Source organism: Crocuta crocuta, unplaced genomic scaffold (genome assembly GCF_008692635.1).
Source record: "Crocuta crocuta isolate KB4526 unplaced genomic scaffold, BGI_CrCroc_1.0 scaffold31, whole genome shotgun sequence".
NCBI classification, from domain to species: domain Eukaryota; kingdom Metazoa; phylum Chordata; class Mammalia; order Carnivora; family Hyaenidae; genus Crocuta; species Crocuta crocuta.
In genome coordinates this window covers 11800867-11822243 of record NW_027528362.1, presented here as the reverse complement: position 1 = coordinate 11822243, position 21377 = coordinate 11800867, and the positions used below count along the sequence as shown (strand labels likewise).

Below are 21377 nucleotides of genomic sequence, written 5' to 3'. Positions count from 1 at the left end.
CCCGGGCCCCCGCTGCGCCGCGCGCCCGCGATCTCCTCCGAGGAGCCGCTGAGCTTGGTGTCGGGGCTGCGCTTGGGCTTGCGCGGGGGCACCTTCTTCATGGCGCTGTAGTCGTCGCTGTGCGGCCGGGGCCGGGTGAGAGCTGGAGGGGGGACAGGGGAGGGATGGGCGTCAGCCGGACCCCGCCTTCCNCCCCCCGGGCCCCGCCGCGCCCGGCCCGCCCGCCACCGGGGAGACGGGCCGGACCCTGGAGCCGGAGGCCACGTCGAGGGCTGAGCCAGGCGTCGTGGGGGCGGCGAGGCGGCCCGGGTCGTCAGCCCCGCGCACAGGGGGTCTGCGTGGCCAAGCCCGGGAGGGGCCTTTCGGACCTGCTTTTTCCGGAACACACTCCCAGGGCCCGGCCCGGCCGGAGGCGAGTGTGGGCCGGACCAGCCTCGCTGCGCCCGCAGGCTCCTTGGCCGGTTGGCGGCTCGCGGGTGCTTCCTGTAGCAAAGGCGTGGGCTCCTCGTCACTGCTATGCAGTCAGCAAAACAAAACACCCACCACGTACAGCAGCAGGTCCTGGGGAGATGACTCTCTTAGAAGGGACTTTATAAAAAAGATGCCGAGGGTGAGTTTTTACAATTAACCCGTATATTTGAATCCTTAACAGAAGCACGTATTTAACAGGGGAATCAAGAGTGCAGCACTTCACTAAGCACTTCCGAGGTGGACAGGTGCCCGGCTGGGCAGGGAGAGGATGGAACTCCTGATCTTGGGGTTCAGAGTTTGAGCCCCATGTTGGGCTTAGAGATTAATAATAATAATTAAAAAAACAACAACAGAAAGTAAAAATAAAGCAAAACAAAAAACCACGTCTAAGATGGAAACTTCTTTTTATTGTTATGACTTTTTGTTTCAAATTTTTAATGTTTATTTTTGAGAGAGAGAGAGAGACAGAGTGTAAATGGGGGAAGGGCAGAGACAGAGGGAGACACAGAATCCCAAGCAGGCTCCAGGCTCTGAGCGGTCAGCACAGAGCCCAACCAGGGGCTGGAACTCAGGGCCCCTGAGATCATGACCTGGGCCTGTCAATAAGCACAACCAGCTGAGCCACCCAGGCGCCCCCTATGGTGGATACTTCTTGAGTTGAAAAGGGAGATAATTTAGAAAAACAATGAAAGAGGGAGAAAAATTATTTAAATATGACTCAAACATTTACTAAAGGCTACATTTTTGAAAATTCTAGGGGTGCCTGGGAGGCTCAGTCAGTTCAGCGTCCAACCAGATTTCCGCTCAGGTTTGTGAGTTCTCAGTTTGTGAGTTCGAGGCCCACATCTGCCTCTGTATTAATGGCTCAGAGCCTGCTTAGGATTCTCTCTCCTTCTCCGTGCCCCTCCCCCGCTTGTGCATGTGTGCATGTGGGTGTGTGTGCACGCGTGTGCACGTGTGCTCTCTCTCTCTCAAAAAAATGTAAAAAAATTTAAAAATTAAAAAAACCCCTTCAGCATATTTTTACTGTAAATTGTAATAGCGTTCTTATTAACTCTAATGTCTCTGGAAACGGAGATGTTAATTTTAAAAAATTGCGGAACGTGTTGCTGACATAGCAGAAGTTCTCAAAAATCTTGAACTATTTGCTTATTTGCTATTTTACTCATCTGAAGGAATTCTTCATATAAGCACAGCTAATTGTGCTGAGGTCCTGAGCTGTTCCTGGCAGCCAGGTTTTTCTATCAGCTTGCACGTCGGGCAGAGATCTCTGTCTCCGATCGTGGGAGCCGCTAAAGGTATCAGGGCTGCAAAGTAAGGACTTGGGAGTCAGAAAGATCTGGATTCCGGTCCCCGTGTGTCCTCTCCTTCCTGCAGTCATTCATTTTGCCCTGTATTCCAGCAGCCCCGACTGAGACACATTTGTGAACACAGAATGTTCTCTACCTTCTTCTGCCCGGGTGGGAGGTGCTGACGACACAAACAGTAAAACAAACGAGTAGATTCTCTCGCATGTTGGAATGTGCTACATGCCAGGAGGTCCGAGAACAACAGGCCACAATAAGCGATCAGAGAACTCTGTGTGAGTGTGTGTGTGTGTGTGTATGTGTGTGAGTGTGCGAGTGTGTGTGTATGTGTGCATGCGTGTGTGTGTGTGTGTGTGTGTGTGTGTAGGGGGTGGCAAGGTGCCAGCTGTGAACTTGAACGAAGTCATGGGCAAATTTCTCTAAGCTCCAGTACAGTCACACACAAAATGATGATCTCGGTAATTATCTCGGAGGAATAAAAAGGAGAGATACTGTATGTAAGGTGCTCAGCTGCTGCTCTCACACGCTGGAATCATGAACCAAATTGGGAAAGGAGCGGGGGGAATCCAAATAAGAAAGGGAAAGAACAAAGTTAAATTTCTAACCTGCAAGACATCTCTGGAAGCCAGTATGATACGGGGTTCCCCAAAGCAGCCAACTTTTAGGAGCAGAAAACACCGATTACAGCATAACTCTGTAATTCATGGGGATTATTCCGAAGGCTTTCAGTGTGCTAAAATACAGCGGCTCATAAGCTTCTAGAAAGCTAACGAACCAAACAAATTTTTTTAACCTTAGTATTACAGAATTGTTCCGAAGATTTGAATAATTTAAAGGATTTGTGGCAAATTGTGTTTGCCCAAACTGGCTTTGGTGGGATTTTCAATCCCACACACTCTTCCACAACGTGGAAACTAGGAGGGCCTCTGTGACTGACTGTCCCTGTTGAATAAACTATGACAAAGGGGAAGCCACCTGCCTTCTGAGGCTGGATCATGGGCAGTACAGCCTCTGTCTGGCTCTTGCTCCCTTGGGACACATCTCGGGGGCCCTGATCTCTATGCAGGATGTCTGTGTAGCCTGGAGCAGCTCTGGTGTATAGCACATGTTTGGGGAAGGACCACAGAGATAAAAGGATTACTGGGGGACCCCATCCACTGTGGCCCCCAGGTGTCCAGGTTTCCCCAGCCTAGACACCAGAAATACCGAGTGACCAGAGTTGTGAGATGATTCCACACCAGCCACCATCTGACCACAGCTGTGGCAGAACCGGGGGAAGGCTTCGCTGAGCCCAGCCAGCCGCTGAGAGGTAACAACAGCATCGGTGTTATTTGAAGCCACTAGATTTCAGAGAGGTTTGTTACATAGCAGTAGAAGGCTAGTGTGGACACTGGTGCCTGGAGTTGGCTACAATGAACTAACTTGAAAACGCGTGGTGGAGGGTTTGGAAAATTGGAGGAGCCTTGAAGAGCATGTTAGCAGAAGCATGGTGATCCTTAAGAATACTCTTGGTGAGGCTTCAAGGAGAGGGAGGAAGATGCTGGAATCCGGAGGAAGCACAGCCCTTTTTATGCCACCACGGAAGGGTCAGCAACACTGTCACCTGCCGTGATGTGGAAAATAGAAACCATGCTCAGGGAAGTGGATCATCTAGCGAAGGAGGGGCTGCAGGCAGAGTGTGAAAGCTGCCTTCTGGATTATTCTAGCTGCCTCTAGTAAAATGTGAGAGTAAAGACATAAGCTAAAGAAAGAACTAGTAACTATAAAGGAGCCAGGGCTTTCTGGGTTTGAAAATCACATGGCTCCTCACTGCCAGGCGGTCCAAATGGCAAACACTTGTGAAGTGAAGAAGTAACTTCCAAACGGAGAGGAAATCTGGGCCGTTTCCAGGAAAACAAAGATGGAGCCAAGATCATGGCTTTGCAGCCCTTGATCAAGACCTCGGAAAGATTTAAATTAGTGCCTCACACACCCTTCCAAAGCAGCAAAACCCCAGGACTTGTGAGAACATGGAGGGCATTGCCCCACAAGAACCCCTGGAGAGGGTCCAGAGTAGAGAAGAGATGGTCTCGAAAAAGTTAGTGGCTGTGGCTTGTCACTATCCGAGTGGATGAGAAATTGACTCACAAGAAACTCACAGAGCTTTTCAAGGAACTGTATCAGCGTGCACTGAAAGGAGTGGAGGTATTAGAAAACGGAAGAGGTTCTGGTGGCTCAGCATTTTATGAGCAGAAAGCAGGCTGCGAGCCCCAAACAAGATGCTTCTTGTGGATTAGGAATTCTAAATCGACGGGGAGCCAGGACTGCAGAGCAGGGACCTCCGAGCCATGGAAAGTCATTTCCAGACAGCAGGACCGAATCCTACTCACGGCACAGGCATCCCGTGCCCAAGTGTCGTACGCAAGTGTCTCGTGCCTCCCAAGCTCCCCCCTCCGGTCAAGAGCATGCACACCTGTCCCTCCAGGGACCCCTGCCAGGAACAGAGAACCTGTCTTCAGATAGAAGGGGGCAGCCTGGAAGAGCTGCCCAGCTACGCGGCTGTGCCTGACCGTACGGGACACCAGGGTCTGGCTGAGACGGATGAGGTGGGGACTGTGGGCCTGGCCCTGCTGGGGCAAGGGGATGAGGTCTGGGGAGTCTGGAGGAGGCGTGAGTGTGTTTCAGATGCGGGAAGGGTGTGACCTGTTTTGCCCAGTGTGTGGGTTGGAACTGAATTCCCCCCACACTGGCCTCAACGGTATTCCTAGTCAGATCGAGATGTGGAGTCTGTTTCTCCTCCGTCAGCCCGGCTGCACCCCTGGGACTGCCCGACAGGTGGAAGGCGGTGAACGGGAGACCCTCGGCCGCCAGGGCTGCCGGGCACTCCCTTCCTGGAGCGTATAAGCCTTTGCCACACTGATGCTACACGTATGACGTCCGGCTACCCCGAAGCTGTCATCCTGCACACACCGCGGGGAGAGACCATCTCGAGACAGAGATGCCTAAGGAGTCCTAGTCCTTACACGGCCGAGGTGCCACAAGTGACCAGCTTTCAGATGATTCTAGCCGCCAGCCGCCACCCGCAGCTTCATGAGGGACCTTGACTGAGAACTACCCGGAGGAGCCCAGCGAATGCCCGCAACCCAAGCACTAGCAATAAGATGGCTGCCTTGTATCTCAGTCCCTACATTCTGGACCAGCTGCTAAGCAACAACAGGTAACTGATACATTCCCTCAAGGTTTGCTTTTGAGGCAGATAAACATATTTTTGGTACTAAACTGTTGTAAATAGAGGTAGCGTGGTTATTCAGAGGCAGTCGAGAGACTGGCCTCCAATGTCTCACTGCTTGGGTCCAAAGCATGAGCATGTGACACGGGGCAGATTATATTACCACGGCTCCCTGACTCAATGTCCCCAACCACCGAGGGGTCAGGGTGATGGACCCTCTCACCGGGTAGCTGTAAAGACTGAATAATGCCCGGCACCTAATAGAGGCTGAGTCAGTGCCAGCTGCGATGGTCATCGGGCATTGCCTTCTTACTTGCTGCACAATTGGAAATTAACCACAGGTGACTGGCTGGTTTCTTGGGGGCCTGAGCTGGGCTTCAGCACCACCAGACCACCTGGAGTGCTTTACTGGGAATGCAGATGATGCGACTGCCCGCCCTACCCCATAGCTACTGAATTCGAATCTTTCGGAGTGAGACCTGGAAATCTTTGGTCTTCATAAACTAACATTAGAAACCCGCAGTTGGAGTATTAAAGTCTCATTTGGTTTTATGGCTGTTTCTGTGTGTGTGTATGTGTGTGTGTGTGTGTGTGTGCCCATGTGCGTGTGTGTTCACACAAATGCTTGCTAACAGTTCATTTGCAAATATGGATGTAAGGGTTATGAAAAATGAACTTCTTTTAAGAATTTTCTTTAAAAAAAGAATTTTCTTAACATTTTTTTAGTCCTAAGATTTATGGGGAAAACACCCGTGACTCCATCAAGATGGGGTCAGGTAGACATTTCATGGTCAAAGCACACCTCTCGGGCAAGTCCTGGTGTCCCAACAGTAACCGAAGTGTTCAATCCCACGTTCTCAAACTTGACTCTTATCTGAGCTTCCGTGCAACGATCTAGGGACTTAAGTCATTTTTAGGATCTGTTAGGAGATAAAAATGTTCTGAGACAGAACACTTGCTCTTTGAAGGTTTGCTAAGTCATGTCAGGAGGCTTTCAAGTCACCATTTTGCCCAGGACACAAGTTATTTGGCTCTATTCTCACTGACAACTGGGGGCCTATGTATTTAATCCATGAGAGAAAAGGAACAAGAAGCTTGCTCATCAAGAAAACACGTGCATCTGTGTGTGTACGTATCCAGTGTATTCCAGTCATGCCAGTGTGATGTTGCCTGGTGTCAGAGGAAACTTAACGCTTAGCACGGGGACCTCGGACATAAAAGATGCCCTAGCAAATGCCGGCTCACCGGCTGGTGGAGCATAGATGAGTGAATGTAGCATCGATTTACAACCAGCTACAAATTGGAAAAGGGGGGGGGGTGGAAAGGGACTCCCCTGAGCTGTGATATATTGTGACCTTGTTATAACATTGTTTTGGTGGGAGGAGTCCATAGCCTTTGCTGTTACCCCACCGTTACCCATTGGACTTGACCTCGCATGCGTAACGTCACTCAATGTCCTTCCCGACCCCTCCCCAGGCTCCAGCAGGGGTCAGCCTCCTTGCTCTGTGTTCCACACCATCTGCTCTCTTTGCAGCTACTCTGTTTGTCTCATAATTTGTTTGCCTGTTTCTCTCTCCCACCGGCCTCCATGGCCCTCTGGGGGAGGCCAGAGCACGGCGTACACTTAATGACGACACGCTGAGTGGACACATGTGTCATAGTGGTGGACCATGCAATCCTGTTCTATGCCCAGGAACACAGTCTCAGGATGGCGTTCACAGAAGGCCTGATTTCTGTCAAATTTCAGGTAACAGCACCATATAATCATGGGGCTTCTGTGAAAAATACGCCGACAGTCCTGATGCAACACGTCTCAAGGGTGAATTGTGAGCCAAATTGTGCTCATTTTGATTTGTTGATAAGAATCAAATTGTTCACTAAGTGTTTATTCAGTGCCTACTGTGTGCCAACAGCTATTCTAGAATAAAGATGAAAATAAGACAGTGAAGAAAGAAAATTATGTGTCTTCCTGCGCTAGAACTTAAACCCCACAAGGAAAGATAATTCTGTGTGTTTCCATTATTATGTTGCCCCCACGGGCCTACAACAGGGCCTAACTTTCAGGAGGCGATGTGTAACCTCTGAGGCATTAGTGCCTGTTCTGCCAAGGTGTGCTGCCTCGATGTTTCACTAGTTTAAAAATTAATCATTGAGCAGTATTAGTCCTGTGAACAAGCTAATGAGAGACTGCACTGAGAAAAGACCGTGGCTTCCTTCTTTCCGGCGTAAATATTTCTAGGGGCGCCTGGGGGGCTCAGTCGGTTAAGTGTCCGACTCCAGCTCAGGTCACGATCTCACAGCTCATGGGTTCAAGCCCGTGTCGGGCTCTGTGCTGACAGCTCGGGGTCTGGAATCTGCTTCGGATTCTGTGTCTCCCTCTTGCTCTGTCCCTCCCCCACTCACACTCTGTGTCTCCTTCTCTCAAAAATAAACATGAAATGTGAATATATCTATATATATCCACGTATATATAAATGTATACATATAAATGTACAAATATATATTTATGGGCTACCAACGCAGGAACTTCCCTCGGCTAGACCCCCAAGATCTGCCGACCGAATTCTGCCGGGGTGGGATTCCCCTCTGCCTGAATGTTTCACTTTCCACATGATAAAACAGACTTAATTTTTAATTAGATTGTGGTGATAGGGAAGCCTGATGAATTTTCGGAGGCCTGTAGTCCATGAACATCTATGCAGACTAGGACAGACTCTCTGAAGGGCTCCGGACATGGAGGAAGATGCTGATGTGGGGCCGGGAAGGGAGGAAATGATATTTAAGTGGCTTTTCCCCAAGACGCTAAGAGAACTGAATACATATTATTTATATTTAATGATTAAAGAGCTGCTGGCAAGCCAACAGCTGGACGTATTTCTATTAAAAATATATTAGGGCAACGACACTGCCGTGGGCACTCAGACACCGGAAGGCAGAACATCGGGGCCCCGAACACGTGCCCCCCTCCCCCCTCCGCTGACCTTCACTGGCCGGCTCCCTGGTGGCCGCCCACAGGCAGGCGCTCACAGCCTCGTAGGAGGCGCTCAGCCGCGTGGTGGGGTCCCTCTTTGGCTTGGGCGGAGGTTGTTTCCGTGGTGATGGGAGGCCACTGCTCTCCTCCAGACTGGACACCAAGTGCAGAGAAGGAGACCGGGTGGACGGGCCGGCCAGAGACTGGAGCAGGCCGTCCACCGCCACGGGCACCCGGACGGAGGCGTAGGGGAAATGCCTGGGTCCGCCCTTGTCTTCGGCCCTGGGGGGAATAAACGCAAACGGCACCCACCAGGGGGCCCAGATGCATTACTCAGATGGTAACAACGAACCCGCTTAAGCTGACACGATCACGCCGCGGCTGGAGGATGCATGGCTAGCGCTCTGGTGAACCTACACAACTGGACAGAGCGGCCCGGCCTTCCGGCCCCGGCTTTATGATGAAGGAGCTCGGGGCAGAGCCACCGTGGGGACTTTTTCAACATCTCACACAAATGCAACCCTCCTTCAGGAGCACAGCATCTTCTACCAGGCGCTCCCTGAACGAATTTTTCACACTCTGATTATTAAGCAAATCAGAAAACCAGAATTTCAATCTGAATGATAATTTCGGGGAAATCCATCTTAATAGAGAGTTACTGGTGCATCAAATGCGAGGAGTTCCTCACCCCCTCCCCCTTGCCGAGGAGTAGATACTTGACTTAAAATGGTCAAAGATGTACATTTCTCGCGCCCTCTCTCTCCTTCCTCCACCTCCCCTCGCCACTGAAACTCCGTGAACAAATTATGTAATTATGCGCAGAATTATTATTTTTGTTCTGTTACTCCATCTGGCTGTCCAGTGCCAAGCGAACCACCACTGGTTTGCAATGACTAAGCAGAAAAATCCTTCCTCAGTTAATTCTACATCAGGCAAATGAACACGTAATCAAATTGGGAAATTGGGGTGGTGGTTTAGTTCCAGCAGTGAAAATAATAAATATTATTCTGGAAGTCAGATAAAATGAATAGTTATCTGGTCTAAAAAAAATTCCTTCTGGCTTCCCCTGTCAATGTAATCATGTAGTAGCGAGATGCCAGGGCATTCATTTTACAAGGAGTCTCTGAGCATTTGTTCCTGTAATTATACCTTTGTGGAGCAGGGCCCCAGCCGGGCTGGGGTCTAGCACGAGGCAGAGCCAGACACCCATGTAGAAAATGAACTAGCTGAAGATGAAAGCGTGGCACTCAGTGAATAATTTGTTTTCCCTGTAATGTTTAATTACAGTTTTCCGTACAAAGGGAATTTTTTCAGGATTTAATCACTGAGATATTTGAAGCTAATTAGCGAGAGACACATCACCATTTCATCTTTAATAAAAAAATCGTTTGACATAGGCAGGAAAGACGAAGGGGAGTCGTTTTTAGCGAGAAACCACCAGATAATGCCAAGTTCCCATGTTGTTTTTCAACAAACATCTGCCTGACCGCGAGTTAGGACCCAGGGCCCTGGACTCCCCAGGAGGGCTACTGAGGACCACGGGCGTCCTCATCTTCCACAGGCAGGCAAGAGTGACAAATTGGAGGAGGACCAGGTGGCCTCCACATTTCTATTTCAAGCCCAGCATCCAACGTGAACTTTAAAATCAAAAGCTTTTCCCAAAACTTTCCGTATCGGCGAAGAAAATGTGACACATTACTAAGGGCGATGTAATACATGCAACCACTGATTTCACTACTTTGCTGTTCTCAGAATGGCTCCTTCATTTTCTGGGGTCAGATTTCCAGAAGTTTCTATGAGTCACCCTATATATATATGTATATATATACACACACAGAAGACTTGTGTAAAGATGCCAAGAACCAAGCTATATATTTTTGCTAACACAGAAATGTTAGCTGCCTTCAAACTTTGGCCTTGAGATGGTAAGTGGTAGAGCATCGTAAGGGAAGTGGTAATTATTTCCTCCAGCGAAACTGACACATATAGCACCGAGTGCATAAAAAGAAAGCACACGAGGGGACCCTTTTCGATTGCGACGAGGCTTCAAAGAGCAAACGGTGCACACATCTATGCTTCTTCCTGTAACCGCTGTCATATTTGACTGAACTCTGCATTAAGGGCTATCGGAATTTTCCTGTCTCCACTGGATCAATTGCAAAGGTAATTAAGGTTGCATTCTATCTGCCCTTACCTTTTGGTTCCTTCCTCTGGCTTGTTTCTGGCCTCCACCTTTTCTTGATGGTGAGTAGCTTTCATTTCGTTCCGGAGCCGGTCGTTTTCACGGGCGATGTCGGAAGCGTTCTGAATGACCAGGGCATCGTAGGTCTTCAACCCCATGTCCTCTGTAATCTGCAGGAAGCTGTTGATGGACGTGACCTCTCGCTGTCTGATGCTCCTTTTCTGAAGCAAATGCTGGCGTGCCAGAAATCCTCTTATAACTTCCATAAAAGAACACAATCGGGGGTCAGCGAGTGGAACAGAAGTGAAATCCCAGGTGCCCACAAACAAAAGTCACAACACATTTATGTCTGAGCAGCTATAAAATAAGGTACACTTAACCCAGAATAAGAGTTTACAAAACATTCTAATCTCGTCTTTGAAAAGATATCTAAATCCAGCAATGATAACCTTAGAGCTCAGATCCTTGACCTAAGTCATGAGACTTTCACACATCTTCCCCTAACACAGGCTGGACGTGATGGACTGGACTGAAACCCAGGGGCAGGAAGCAGGTTCAGACCCCAGAGAATTCTGTGGTGTGGTTCCAACCGGACCATTTTAGGATCATTATATCAGATCATAACAGAAACATTGGAGGCTTCAAAAACACACGTGGTGTGTTAGTAAGACCGTGATTAAACTTCTAGAAAAACAAACACTGCATTTAAGACTCTAGAAAGAGATTGTGTAGAAATGTAGGATGTCCTTTCTGCTTTCTGGGGATATGGAAGTAGAAAAATGTATAAGAACTGAGAGAAATAAGTGAGTGAACACGCTTTGGAATCGCTAGCATGTCACTAACTAATGGTAAGACTTGCAAATGAAAGTAGTAACGCCCACCATTTTCAAGGTACTTTCATGTGTTAGGTACTCCATTGTTTAATGCCAAAACTCAGTGATAATTAATACGCCATTATGTCCATTTCATACCCAAAGAAATAGCTGAGTGAAGCTAAGAAAACTCCAGATAAACACAACCAATGAATAGGAGAGACAAGTTTCAGCTCTCGGTGCTTACACACCAAACTCGCTCTTTTCCCTTTGACCATATAGACGCTATCTTAGCTCTCCAGAGAGTGGATGCCCAATGGAGAAGTCACAGGGACACATATTTGTGATCAATGTGAGGAATGCACATTCTAACCACGGACACACGGTGTAAATGGAGAAGGACGTGAGAGGGGGAGTCGGTGTGTTTGGGAGGATTTAAATGGCCCCTTCTCCTGGACGCTGTGGCCAGGCTCAGGGACTCCCAGGGGGGCCATTTGACCTTAGGATGCTGTCCCTTCCAATTCCAAGTTTCTAAGGTTAGAAGGAGCTGCTCGAATTCTAAGATCTATAACTTCAGGGGAAAACCGATGTATGTGGCAAAGACATCTTATTTTTCTTTATAGTGCAGGGCGGGAGGGGGAAAGGCCATAAAACACGAAGTGTTTTAAAATATTCCCTGGCTATAAAGAATAAATGTGTGATTTTTATGATACTCATCTTGAAGCTTGATTAGACAGTTGGAAGCCGGGCAGGATGTTACACAATTATAGCTGCAGAGGCAAATAACGAGCAGACATCCAAAGTGCTTAAGGCGGGGCGCCTGGGGGTCTCAGTCGGTTGGGCGTCTGACTTCGTCTCAGGTCATGATCTCACGATTCGTGAGTTCGAGCCCCACATCCGGCTCTGTGCTGTCAGCTCAAAGCCTGGAGCGTGCTTTGGATTCTGTGTCTCTCTCTCTGCTCCTCCCCTGCTCATGCTCTGTCTCTCTCTCTCTCTCTCTCTCTCTCTCTCAAAGATAAATACACAGTAAAAACTTGTTTTTAAATTAATAAAATGTTTAAGCCTTTTTTTCCCTTTTCCAAATGGCAAAACTAAATCATTACTTTGGAATGCAGTTGTATTAAGTTAATGGTAAAACAGACACACTGAACTAATCTGAAGGGGAAAAAATTAAGCCATAAAAGGTACTATCAGACTTTCAGGAATATAAAATGCACAGGTGCTAACCATGTGATGGGCACAGTGCGAGAGAGAAGTATAAGAATTCACACTGGCCTGTTTGCTCGCTCATTCTTTGTCCCATTTAAAAAAAAATAAAAGACGTTGACTTTTGGAAGGGTGAAGGTGAGGGTATGTTCCAGATGTTTAATCTCATGGAATAAAGGGAAGATTAATGTGGCTCGGCCAGACTTCTGACCCGGGCACAGCAGGCTATGCTCTTGCACGCATGCACGTTCACTGGGGGTCTGTCACTTGGCCTCCAAGGGACTCCTTGTTCTCGCACTTCAGACAGGCGCCCTTTAAAAATTCTTTAAGCATGGGGTGCCTGGGTGGCTCAGTCGGTTAAGCATCCGACTTCAGCTTAGGTCATGATCTCATGGTTTGTGGGTTTGAGCCCCGCGTCAGGCTGTGTGCTGACAGCTAGCTCAGAGCCTGGGGCCTGTTTCAGATTCTGTGTCTCCCTCTCTGACCCTCCCCTGCTCATGCCTCGCTCTCTCTCTCTCAGAAATAAATTTTAAAAAAACTTAAAAAAATAAAATAAAAATTCTTTAAACATGATATACCAGTTGCTCAAAACTGGTGTTTTTAATAAGAGGCAACTAGGAAAACTAAATTTGCCAGAAATCAATATTGGCTCCGGTTCTCTTGCTGACAGTGTAAAAGACTGGTTGTATACACTTAACAGCTTTGAGATTTTAACAGGCAGCATTCCTCCAGGACAGAATGAAGCTACAGGGTCAGAAACAAGCTTCCCTGAGGAATAATTTAATATTAAAATAATTAACGCTGCAGCTTTCTCCCCAACCTCCCCCCCAACATTTACAAAGGAAAAATGAGAACCTTTGAAAAACTGGAAATAACTCCAAATTACATAAATTTCGAGTAAATTTCATACTAGCAAAAAGTACTGAAGGGGCTGTTCCAAGAGATGTAAAAGTAAAAATCAATAATTAATGCTTTGCATTTAAGGGCCTGTAATTTTAAAGAGGCTTTTATCTCCATTATTTCATTTATGTAATGTGAAATTATGGTTCTTAACTTGATGCCACTTTTTTAAAGACCTATCTCAATTTTTATCCTTGAAGGTGAAGGAGAATCTCGATTTCTCTTGTCTCTTCCGTGTCGGGTCAGAGGGGTCAGTTTCATCTCTGCCATTGCATAGAGGAGACCTTTCTAGTGAGCAGCTCTGATGGAAGGGGAGGCGTGTTCTCATCGGATAGAAGGAAACTTTCCAGGAGGATCTGAGACCCTGGCCTGTGTACGGATAACAAGACAGCAAACGGGACTCTCCGCTGGCTCCACAGCGCGGGCCTCAGGGCCCTGGTCTGGGCGATGGGGCCTCCCCGGCCCAGTTCTACTGAAGCTGCAAATGCAGATGCTGATTCTAGAGGTGCTGGGGGGGCCCGAGGCTCTGCATTTCTAACCAGCTCGCAGGTGACGCTGATATGCCAGGGGCTCAGATCGCACGGCAGGTGGCGGCGCTGACCCCACCGATACCACTGCCAAGGCGGTGGTGCACGCCGGCCTGGGCCCCCAGCCTCTCCCTACACGGATGAAGGACGACCAGATTCTCATAACCCAGAGGGAAGCAAGACCTGTCGGGAGCTGCGGGAGGGCCTGCCTCCGTCCCCCGAGGCTCCCTACGCCCGGGTGGCCTCCAGGCTGGGGAAAGTGGCTTCAGGAGACCAAGCGGAGAACCAGCCGCTTGACGCTGGGGTGCNAGTGAGCCCGCGGCGGCTCTGCTGGGAGGGGCTGCACCTGTCGGGGTCCCAGCCTGCTCCTGAAGGCAGAGACGCCTGCTCGGAGTCATTTAGGGAGGCTTGTTGGAGGGCACTGTGTGTGGTGACAGGGCTGAGGGAGAATCACTGGTGACTGTCCCAGGGGGGCTCATGTCACTGCTCAGGGAGGCGATGCAGGGAGAGAGCGTGTGCTCCCGCGGACGCCAACAGCCTTCCAACGCCCGCAGCCCTGCCAGACAGACCCGGTGCCATGCGGGACCGCATCCCATGGGACAGAAGAGCCGCCCCGCCCCTCACTCCTCTCTCTGTCATCGGCCCCAAGGGCTCGCACACACCTGCGTGGACAGGGTGAGAGCCAAGCCCACGCCCCCCTGGGGCCTGAGCTGGCCAAGAGGGACGCTTTAACTTGGAAGGGAATTCTGAACTTCAATGTTACTTGGACTGGACCTGTCAAACTCCGATGGAGACAGTTTGGGGCTCCAGCGTGTAGAGGGCTTTTTCTCAACAGAATATGATAGGCCCCCTTGGAGATTTCAAGCAGGGGCTCAAAGGACAGAGGCTTGGACGGAATGAAAGCAGTTTCTGCACGAGCCATGCTTGGGTTGGACATTTCCAAAGACAGCAGAGAGCTAAGCTCATGACAGCAGAGTGCACCAACGCTAGCATGTTATTTCTCTTTTTGGGGCCTTTCTTACTTCATGATATATAGTATCATGAAATCATTAAGCAAATTAAAATTTAGTATCTATTAAGTACATGTGTTTTATGGGAGGCATAATTAAGATTCCTAAAATGTACCCATTTTCAATGGTCAGTTGGGGTTTTATAGGGAAAAATATATATTTTAAGTTTTTTAAATTAAGTTTATTCATTTTGAGAGCAAGTGAGCATAAGAGGGGGAGGGGCAGAGAGCAGGAGAGGCAGAACCCTAAGCAAGCTCTGCACTGTCAGTGCAGAGCCAGATGCAGGGCTTGAACTCGTGAACTGTGAGATAATGACCTGAGCCGAGACCAAAAGTTGGAAGCTCAACCCACTGCATGACCCAGGTGCCCCATAGGTAAAAAGCTCTACATGAAATATCTCCTAAAGCTAAAGTGATGCTGTCTGCTATCAAAGGTAATCATCCAATATTACTGTCACTTCCTAATGGGAAAATCAGAGTCAAACATTTCCCCAAGGCATATGCACAATTGTATAAAATGTGGTTTGGCGAATCTGTCCATTCCAGTCCTCCAAACCCCAGCATGTGCCAGGGGCGCTGACAGAAATGCCCTAGGACTCTGGCTCATACCTGCACCTAAGTGCACCATGGGGGGGTTCCCCACTGTGGATTCAAAGGTCCATCTTCCTGTCCCGTGCTTTCTGAACAGATCAACAAGCATGAATATTTGCCAGGCAGTGGACATGTAAATTGTAAGATATAAATACTCTCTCTTGCGAATTACGATCGAGGTGAAATTTTGCAATGACATTTCAGATGAGATGACCACCAAATAACGTAGGAGCAGTGCGGGCCGATGCTGGTTTTCAGACAGATACAGAGGTGACAGCCTGAGTGTTCGCCCGGCTCTTGGAAACGGCCCATATGCATGGGCCCATATCACAGAAGGGGCCCACTGCAGTGTAGATCCCGCCGACCTTTAACTCAGGGGTGCACTGAATGATTTTGTATCTCACGACTCAATGAGGTTCAGGAAGGTCAGTGTGTAATTGTTACCTTTCTGGCAGGTTATGATTTTCCTCTGCAGCTGTAGGCACATATCATTGAGCTGGCTGGCATGCCAGTATTTCAGAAACACTTTTCGGACTCCCATCTGAAACAAAACAGCGGGGAGACATTGAACAGCATGAAGATGCCAAAAATAATGATGGAAAATAGTCAGGCAAGAGATTTTTCCAGGAGAGGATTAGAAGGAACAAAGCTAACAAAATTAACGCCAGTGCATCTTCCTTAATTTTTTTTAAACACGACTGCATTCACTCGCAACCCCAAAGTTTTTATTCTAATAAGTGTGTTTGCCGTGTGCACACATCGTCACTAATATTTGCAAATGCCCACACACTAGAGTTGTGGTGGCTGCTCCCTGCAGGGCCGGGGAGAAACCCTGTCCTGGGCCCCAGTGGAAGAGAAAACGGTTCCCCTCAATGGTCGATGAACGCTCACACTGCAGAGCCAGACCCTTGTCTTCCCTTTGTGATTCTTTTCCTTCCTCAACTCAAAGCAGGTTGAATTTATGAAAAAGGAAAACAATAAAATAAAAAGACCAAAACAAAAACAAAAACAAAAACAAAACAAACCCAGAAAATGCTGCAACACTGACACACAACATTGTTTCAACTCTTTGTTCCCATCACACCGTATGTGATTATAAATGAATGTGAAGACAACCACAGTTATAGAGCTGCAGCACAAAAGGAAAAGTCTCCAAGAAGCCATGGGCAATAATCTTCTAGGAGATTGTGTGAAGAGTAATACAATGAACACTTCTCACCAGAGTTTTGAAAAAGTGTGTTGCCAAATCAGCTTCTACAAAAGCCTTATAGTGGTACGCAAGCCAGTCCGGGTGCGTGCTGTGATGGAGGAAGGAAGCTACCAGAGAAAAGTCTTAAAGCCACAAAACAATCAGCCACATCCATCCATTTTTAAATACATTTTCCTGTGTGTTGTGCGTATTTCCTAACAATTCGCAGAACTATGGTTAGGTGTGAGGAAGGCCCTTCCAGATGTAAATTCCCACAATCTCTTAGAGGAAGAGGGCACAGATAATTCCGGAAGAGCCTGGTAGGGCTAACATGAAATGCTGTGGAAGCTTGGAGGTGATCTTCTGCTAGATTAAGAAAAAATACCGCGTAGGCGAACCTTGTGATACGTTCATAATCACATTCTCAGCACTGGTGACGAATACCGGCAAGATGAGAAGACTCACACGCGTGCTCCCAAGCATGAGCTGGGCACATTAAAATGCTAACACCCTCCAGCCCCGGCATACATCACAATGACACCCACAGCTTGCACGTACGCACACACCATTAGGCACCGGAAGGGCTTATAGGTCAGGCTTGTCTCTGGAATGCTTGGCCAGAGGTGGTTTGCGAAGCCTGTCATGTGGAAACGGAGTTATGCCAAACATGTATTGTAAACCCGCTTCCTTCCATCTAACTGTCTCCTTGGCCACGATCTGCTGTCTTCATGAAACACGCAGCTGTGCAAGAGTTGGGGGCCTGAGTCTTGCGTTATGGCGGTCAGGCAGGTTATCGGATCAATGGGGAAAGTTCTCAACTACTGTCCTGTTTCAGAGGCCTCTGGTCAACTGGGTGCTATTCTTCATTTAGTTTTCTTTTAGTTGGTTGAAATGGGAGAGTCACCTGGGCGGGGAGCTACAGAGAGTTGTGAATTTTTTTCCCCATTGTATTGCCATTCTCTCTCCCTAGTTATTTTCCATAATTCATAGTTTTTTTTTTTCCCCCTTCCCAACTGCTGACTTATTTTGGCAGTCAACAGGAAGAGCAGTTGGTACTGTCTGTGGGCACTGCGGAACAAATCTGTGAGACAGGCGCTGGGAAGGAGGGAGCATGGCAGCTCTCCGTTCAGCACCGACTGCAGTATGCAACTCACTGGGGGAAACTTCACCCCAAAGGTAGAATTCATGCAAACCTGGGTCCCAAAATGAATCTCCAAAAGAGTGATAGCCTGCAATGCTATGCGATGCGGGGGAGTCAGTAATGCTCACTGGGGGAGACTAATCTATGGGGGGGCGGGCTCAACATGGGGAAAAGTCCTATGGAATGGAATTAAGAGGACTGGATTCCAGTGCCACTCTCTTAATGAAATGGAGACTCTGGCTGGACAGGAAGGGAGTTAGACGGGACAACAAAGATCTCTTGTAGTGACATTTCTAACAGCCATTCCAGGCACCAAAGTAGGTTTATCTTGAGATTTCTGCTAGATTTGGGGGCTACAAAGGAGGATCATCTCCTCAAAGGGCTCATAGGGAAGCTTCTGGAGAAGATCAGCAGTAAGAAAAAATGACCGAGTTGTGTCCAAGGGACACCAAACAGGAAGAGGTGATCAAGATGGCATTAGGTGGTATTCAATGAGAAGCAAGTTATCTAAGCAAAGGGCAGACAACAATCTTGTGATACAGCTGCATTTACAGTGATAAGGAAAGGGGCCACACATTGTAACCAGTGGCCACATCATGAGGAGGCTTCCAGAAAAAAACTGGGCATTTTCCTACAAACAATGTGGATGCACTGGAAGATTTAAAGAGGATCCTAGCAAAGTCTCATAAAAATTATTTTTGAGTTTGTATTTGAAATTTATAAAGTTCCTTCTTAAAACTCCGGAAAACAGGTTGTTGGGCGCGGCTCTGGGGGGGTTCCCTGGTGAAGTGGGGCAATATAATGTCATCGACAGTTTGGGTCTGTTCTGTGTCTGTCGGCCAACTCTTACTTATCCTTTACCCCACCTCCATTCTTAGATTTTTGATATCCATGTATCCAATTCCAGTAGGGCTTTGATGACTTCCATTTGTGTTCCCAGAACACCCTAAGGATGATCCTTTGTTTCTCTTATTATATTGCATTGCATATTTGCCATTATGCACATATATTTACATCTCCTGAAGAATATGAAGATATATTCTTGAACTTCACAAGTGGTAAGGATGTGGGGAGGGTTAGATTCAGATTAGAAACAGAACATAAGGGATTGTGAAGTCTTGGTATAAGATGAGTCATGGCGATGGATGATAATGTCTTCAAGGATGAAAATAAGGTATGATGGACAATGAAAACGGAAGCCAGCCCCGAAGTTATACAGCAGCTTGGAGATAAGTCATGGAAGCCGGTAGGTGACAGAACACATGATGGGGGTGCGCAGAAAAGGAAAAGGAAAAGTGGGTTGGAAGTGGCCCACAAATGGAGTAGACGTCTGGCAGAAGGCTGGGGAGCAATGAGTCAGCTGGCCCCGTTCCTCCACCAGAAAGACAAAGGAAGTGAAAGAAAGTGAAACCTTTTAACAGAGTATTTTCAGGAACGTCCAGGTTTCAGTTCACACAAGGAGGCCAAGTTAGAAGGGGAGTAAATATGGATGCGGTAGGTTTTTCTCACAATGTATTAGGGACATCCCAGGACCCGACGTGGCCAGTTAAGGAGTGGTCTGAGTGCTTCACATGGCAGGTCTGCAGATCTCGCGGGCAGAACAAAAGCAGCGCTTGTTGAGATCCGTGGATTGGGATGAGGGCAAAGGAGGAGTGGGCCAGGGACGTGAGGCACAGGGCCTGTGAGAGGAGCAATTCGAGATGGGCAGATGCTCGTCTGGGATCCAGAAGGACAGGCCCGCCCCCAAAGCTCCTGGTGAGTTTGTGGTGGAGGTATGGAGTTACAGTTCTCCAGAGGTGAAGCCAAGGGCTTTGTAAACGAGGGAAGATTCTGTGCTTTTGGTTCAGTGGGAGGAGGTGAGGACGGAAGGCTGAATCCACATTACAAGTATCCCGCTAAGGCACAGCTGAAATCTTGTGAACATGGCTGGGTACTGTGCTACCAGCACATTTAGATGGGCTAGAAAATTCTTCTTTCAGCTCTTTGGGTCCACTTTACCCATATCCAGTGGCCCTTCCTTCCTTCCTTCTTTCCTTCCTTCCTTCCTTCCCTTCCTCTCTATCTTTCTTTCCTTCCGTCCTTTCTCTCTTTTTTTCTGTATGTATTTTTTACCATGTAATTTATTTGTTGATTGACAATATATAGAGTCACTCATTGGAAATTTTAATATTTGTTAGAATTTTTCTGATCTTTTAGATATGTCATGTTTATAGTATATACCTCTTCTCTCCTTAAAGAATGAAATTAGCCATTGAGTAGTACTTTGGATTTCTTTGTCGGAAATTGTTTTGAATAACACACTTTAGTATTAAGTCCTCTGCTATCACTGATGCTAAGAATTAGCGGGACATAAATCCAGGAATCTTTTTTTTAAGTCAGGAGAATGTAGACGAGATCACATGGATTCTAAATCTTCATCGTCCATTAATGATGTTGACTAGGAGAAAAGTATTGGTCATCTTAATTTTTTCTATGGGTTGAGCTCACATAAAGTTAGCCTGGAATCAGTGCATGAGTGTGCTCTGCCAAATCCAACAAATTAGGCTTCATTCGAACGCAACCAAATGTCCAGGTCACCTACATTTTAAATTTTGGTTGCATTCTCTTACAAAACGATGTTCCTCGCAACCAGAGAAAAGGAGAGGTTAAAATATTCTCCAACTGAGCCCTTTCTCTGTGGGCTCCCCAGACACAGTGTTCTGATCTGAGATTAAAATGTTAATGTCATTCTGACTCCTGTAAAAGTAAACCATCTGTGAATTATAGTCATTGCTATTTTTATTAGAAAACCATTAGTTTTTTTTTTTCTTTTTGAAGTGACAGATTTTAAAAGATTAAGCACAATTGTCATTGATGACTTCGAAAGCTTCAATCACCGCTACAGTTCGCAGGGAGTTTTTAGAGGTGTAGGCTGTGGGAGCTCAGACAGTTGCTGGAATGGCACTTCCGTAGAGTGTGGGTGGCCTGGAGGCTGCACAGGGAGAGGTCAAGGGAACCGCTGAGGATGTCCTTCCCTCTTTTCCCCGTCCTCACCACTGAATGCTGCTTCCTATCACAGAGGAGCGGGAAAGCAGAGGGGAGCCACGCAGGATGGCAGAGGCTGCCCTGGAGTGTGGTAGTGGGACAAGCATGTGCGGTTTCCATGGCAACCCTGCATCCCACTAGCCTCGCCTTTTCAGGAATGTCCCCCATTCACTGACTGGGAGACCCACAGGCAAAACTAGCTTCAGAGCCATCTTTCCACACATCAAGCTCATGTTACTTTCATGCTTATGATTATTTAAGAGCAGGTCATGAGTTTCAGGATGATGTTCAAACTCCTGAAATGTTTATTAAACTTCTTTCAGTGTGGCTTTACTCAATGCATGCAGATTTATCTATTCTCAAACTATATCCTATGGCTTGCTGTTTCAAAACGGGAGCCTGTTTTTCTGCTCTGGCTTAACAGATATGATTTCTTTCTTCTTCAACGTGTTTCTCTAAATCGTCTACTGGGTAAGCTCCTTGAAAACACAGAAGACTTGGCGAACCGAGTTTAGTGTGTACCTAACAACAATGAACTCATTATAATAGCACATGCACATCACTAGTGAACCTTGTATAAATCTCTGTGATACTACCAAGTTCCTGTTTTTGTCACTATTTGTACACCTGAATAGTCAACGTGACTGTGAGATACATGTGGGCCAGGATAATGCTGGAAAAATATAAAGGTAATAAGTTACATCTACTAAGGTGAAGGAGATAAGAGTAAATGGAATATTCACATGAAGAAAATAGAATTTCGAGAGTGATTTTAATGAACACTAGCTAGAACATGAACTCAGATATTAAAAACATAGTTCATTTTAAATACATTAAAA

At 47.4% G+C, this 21377-nt stretch overlaps 1 protein-coding gene across 1 annotated transcript in view; it reads right to left on the bottom strand.

Moving 5' to 3' along the window:
* MYO16 (myosin XVI) overlaps positions 1–21377 on the bottom strand; it is a 461549-nt gene that overhangs the window by 64768 nt on the left and 375404 nt on the right. Inside the window, exons 28-31 of the mRNA XM_077754002.1 lie at positions 15629–15725; positions 10152–10398; positions 7968–8239; positions 8–142 (exon numbers count right to left, since the gene is read on the bottom strand). Of these exons, the coding sequence (XP_077610128.1) occupies positions 8–142; positions 7968–8239; positions 10152–10398; positions 15629–15725 (751 nt within the window). The remainder of the gene's footprint in view (positions 1–7; positions 143–7967; positions 8240–10151; positions 10399–15628; positions 15726–21377) is intronic.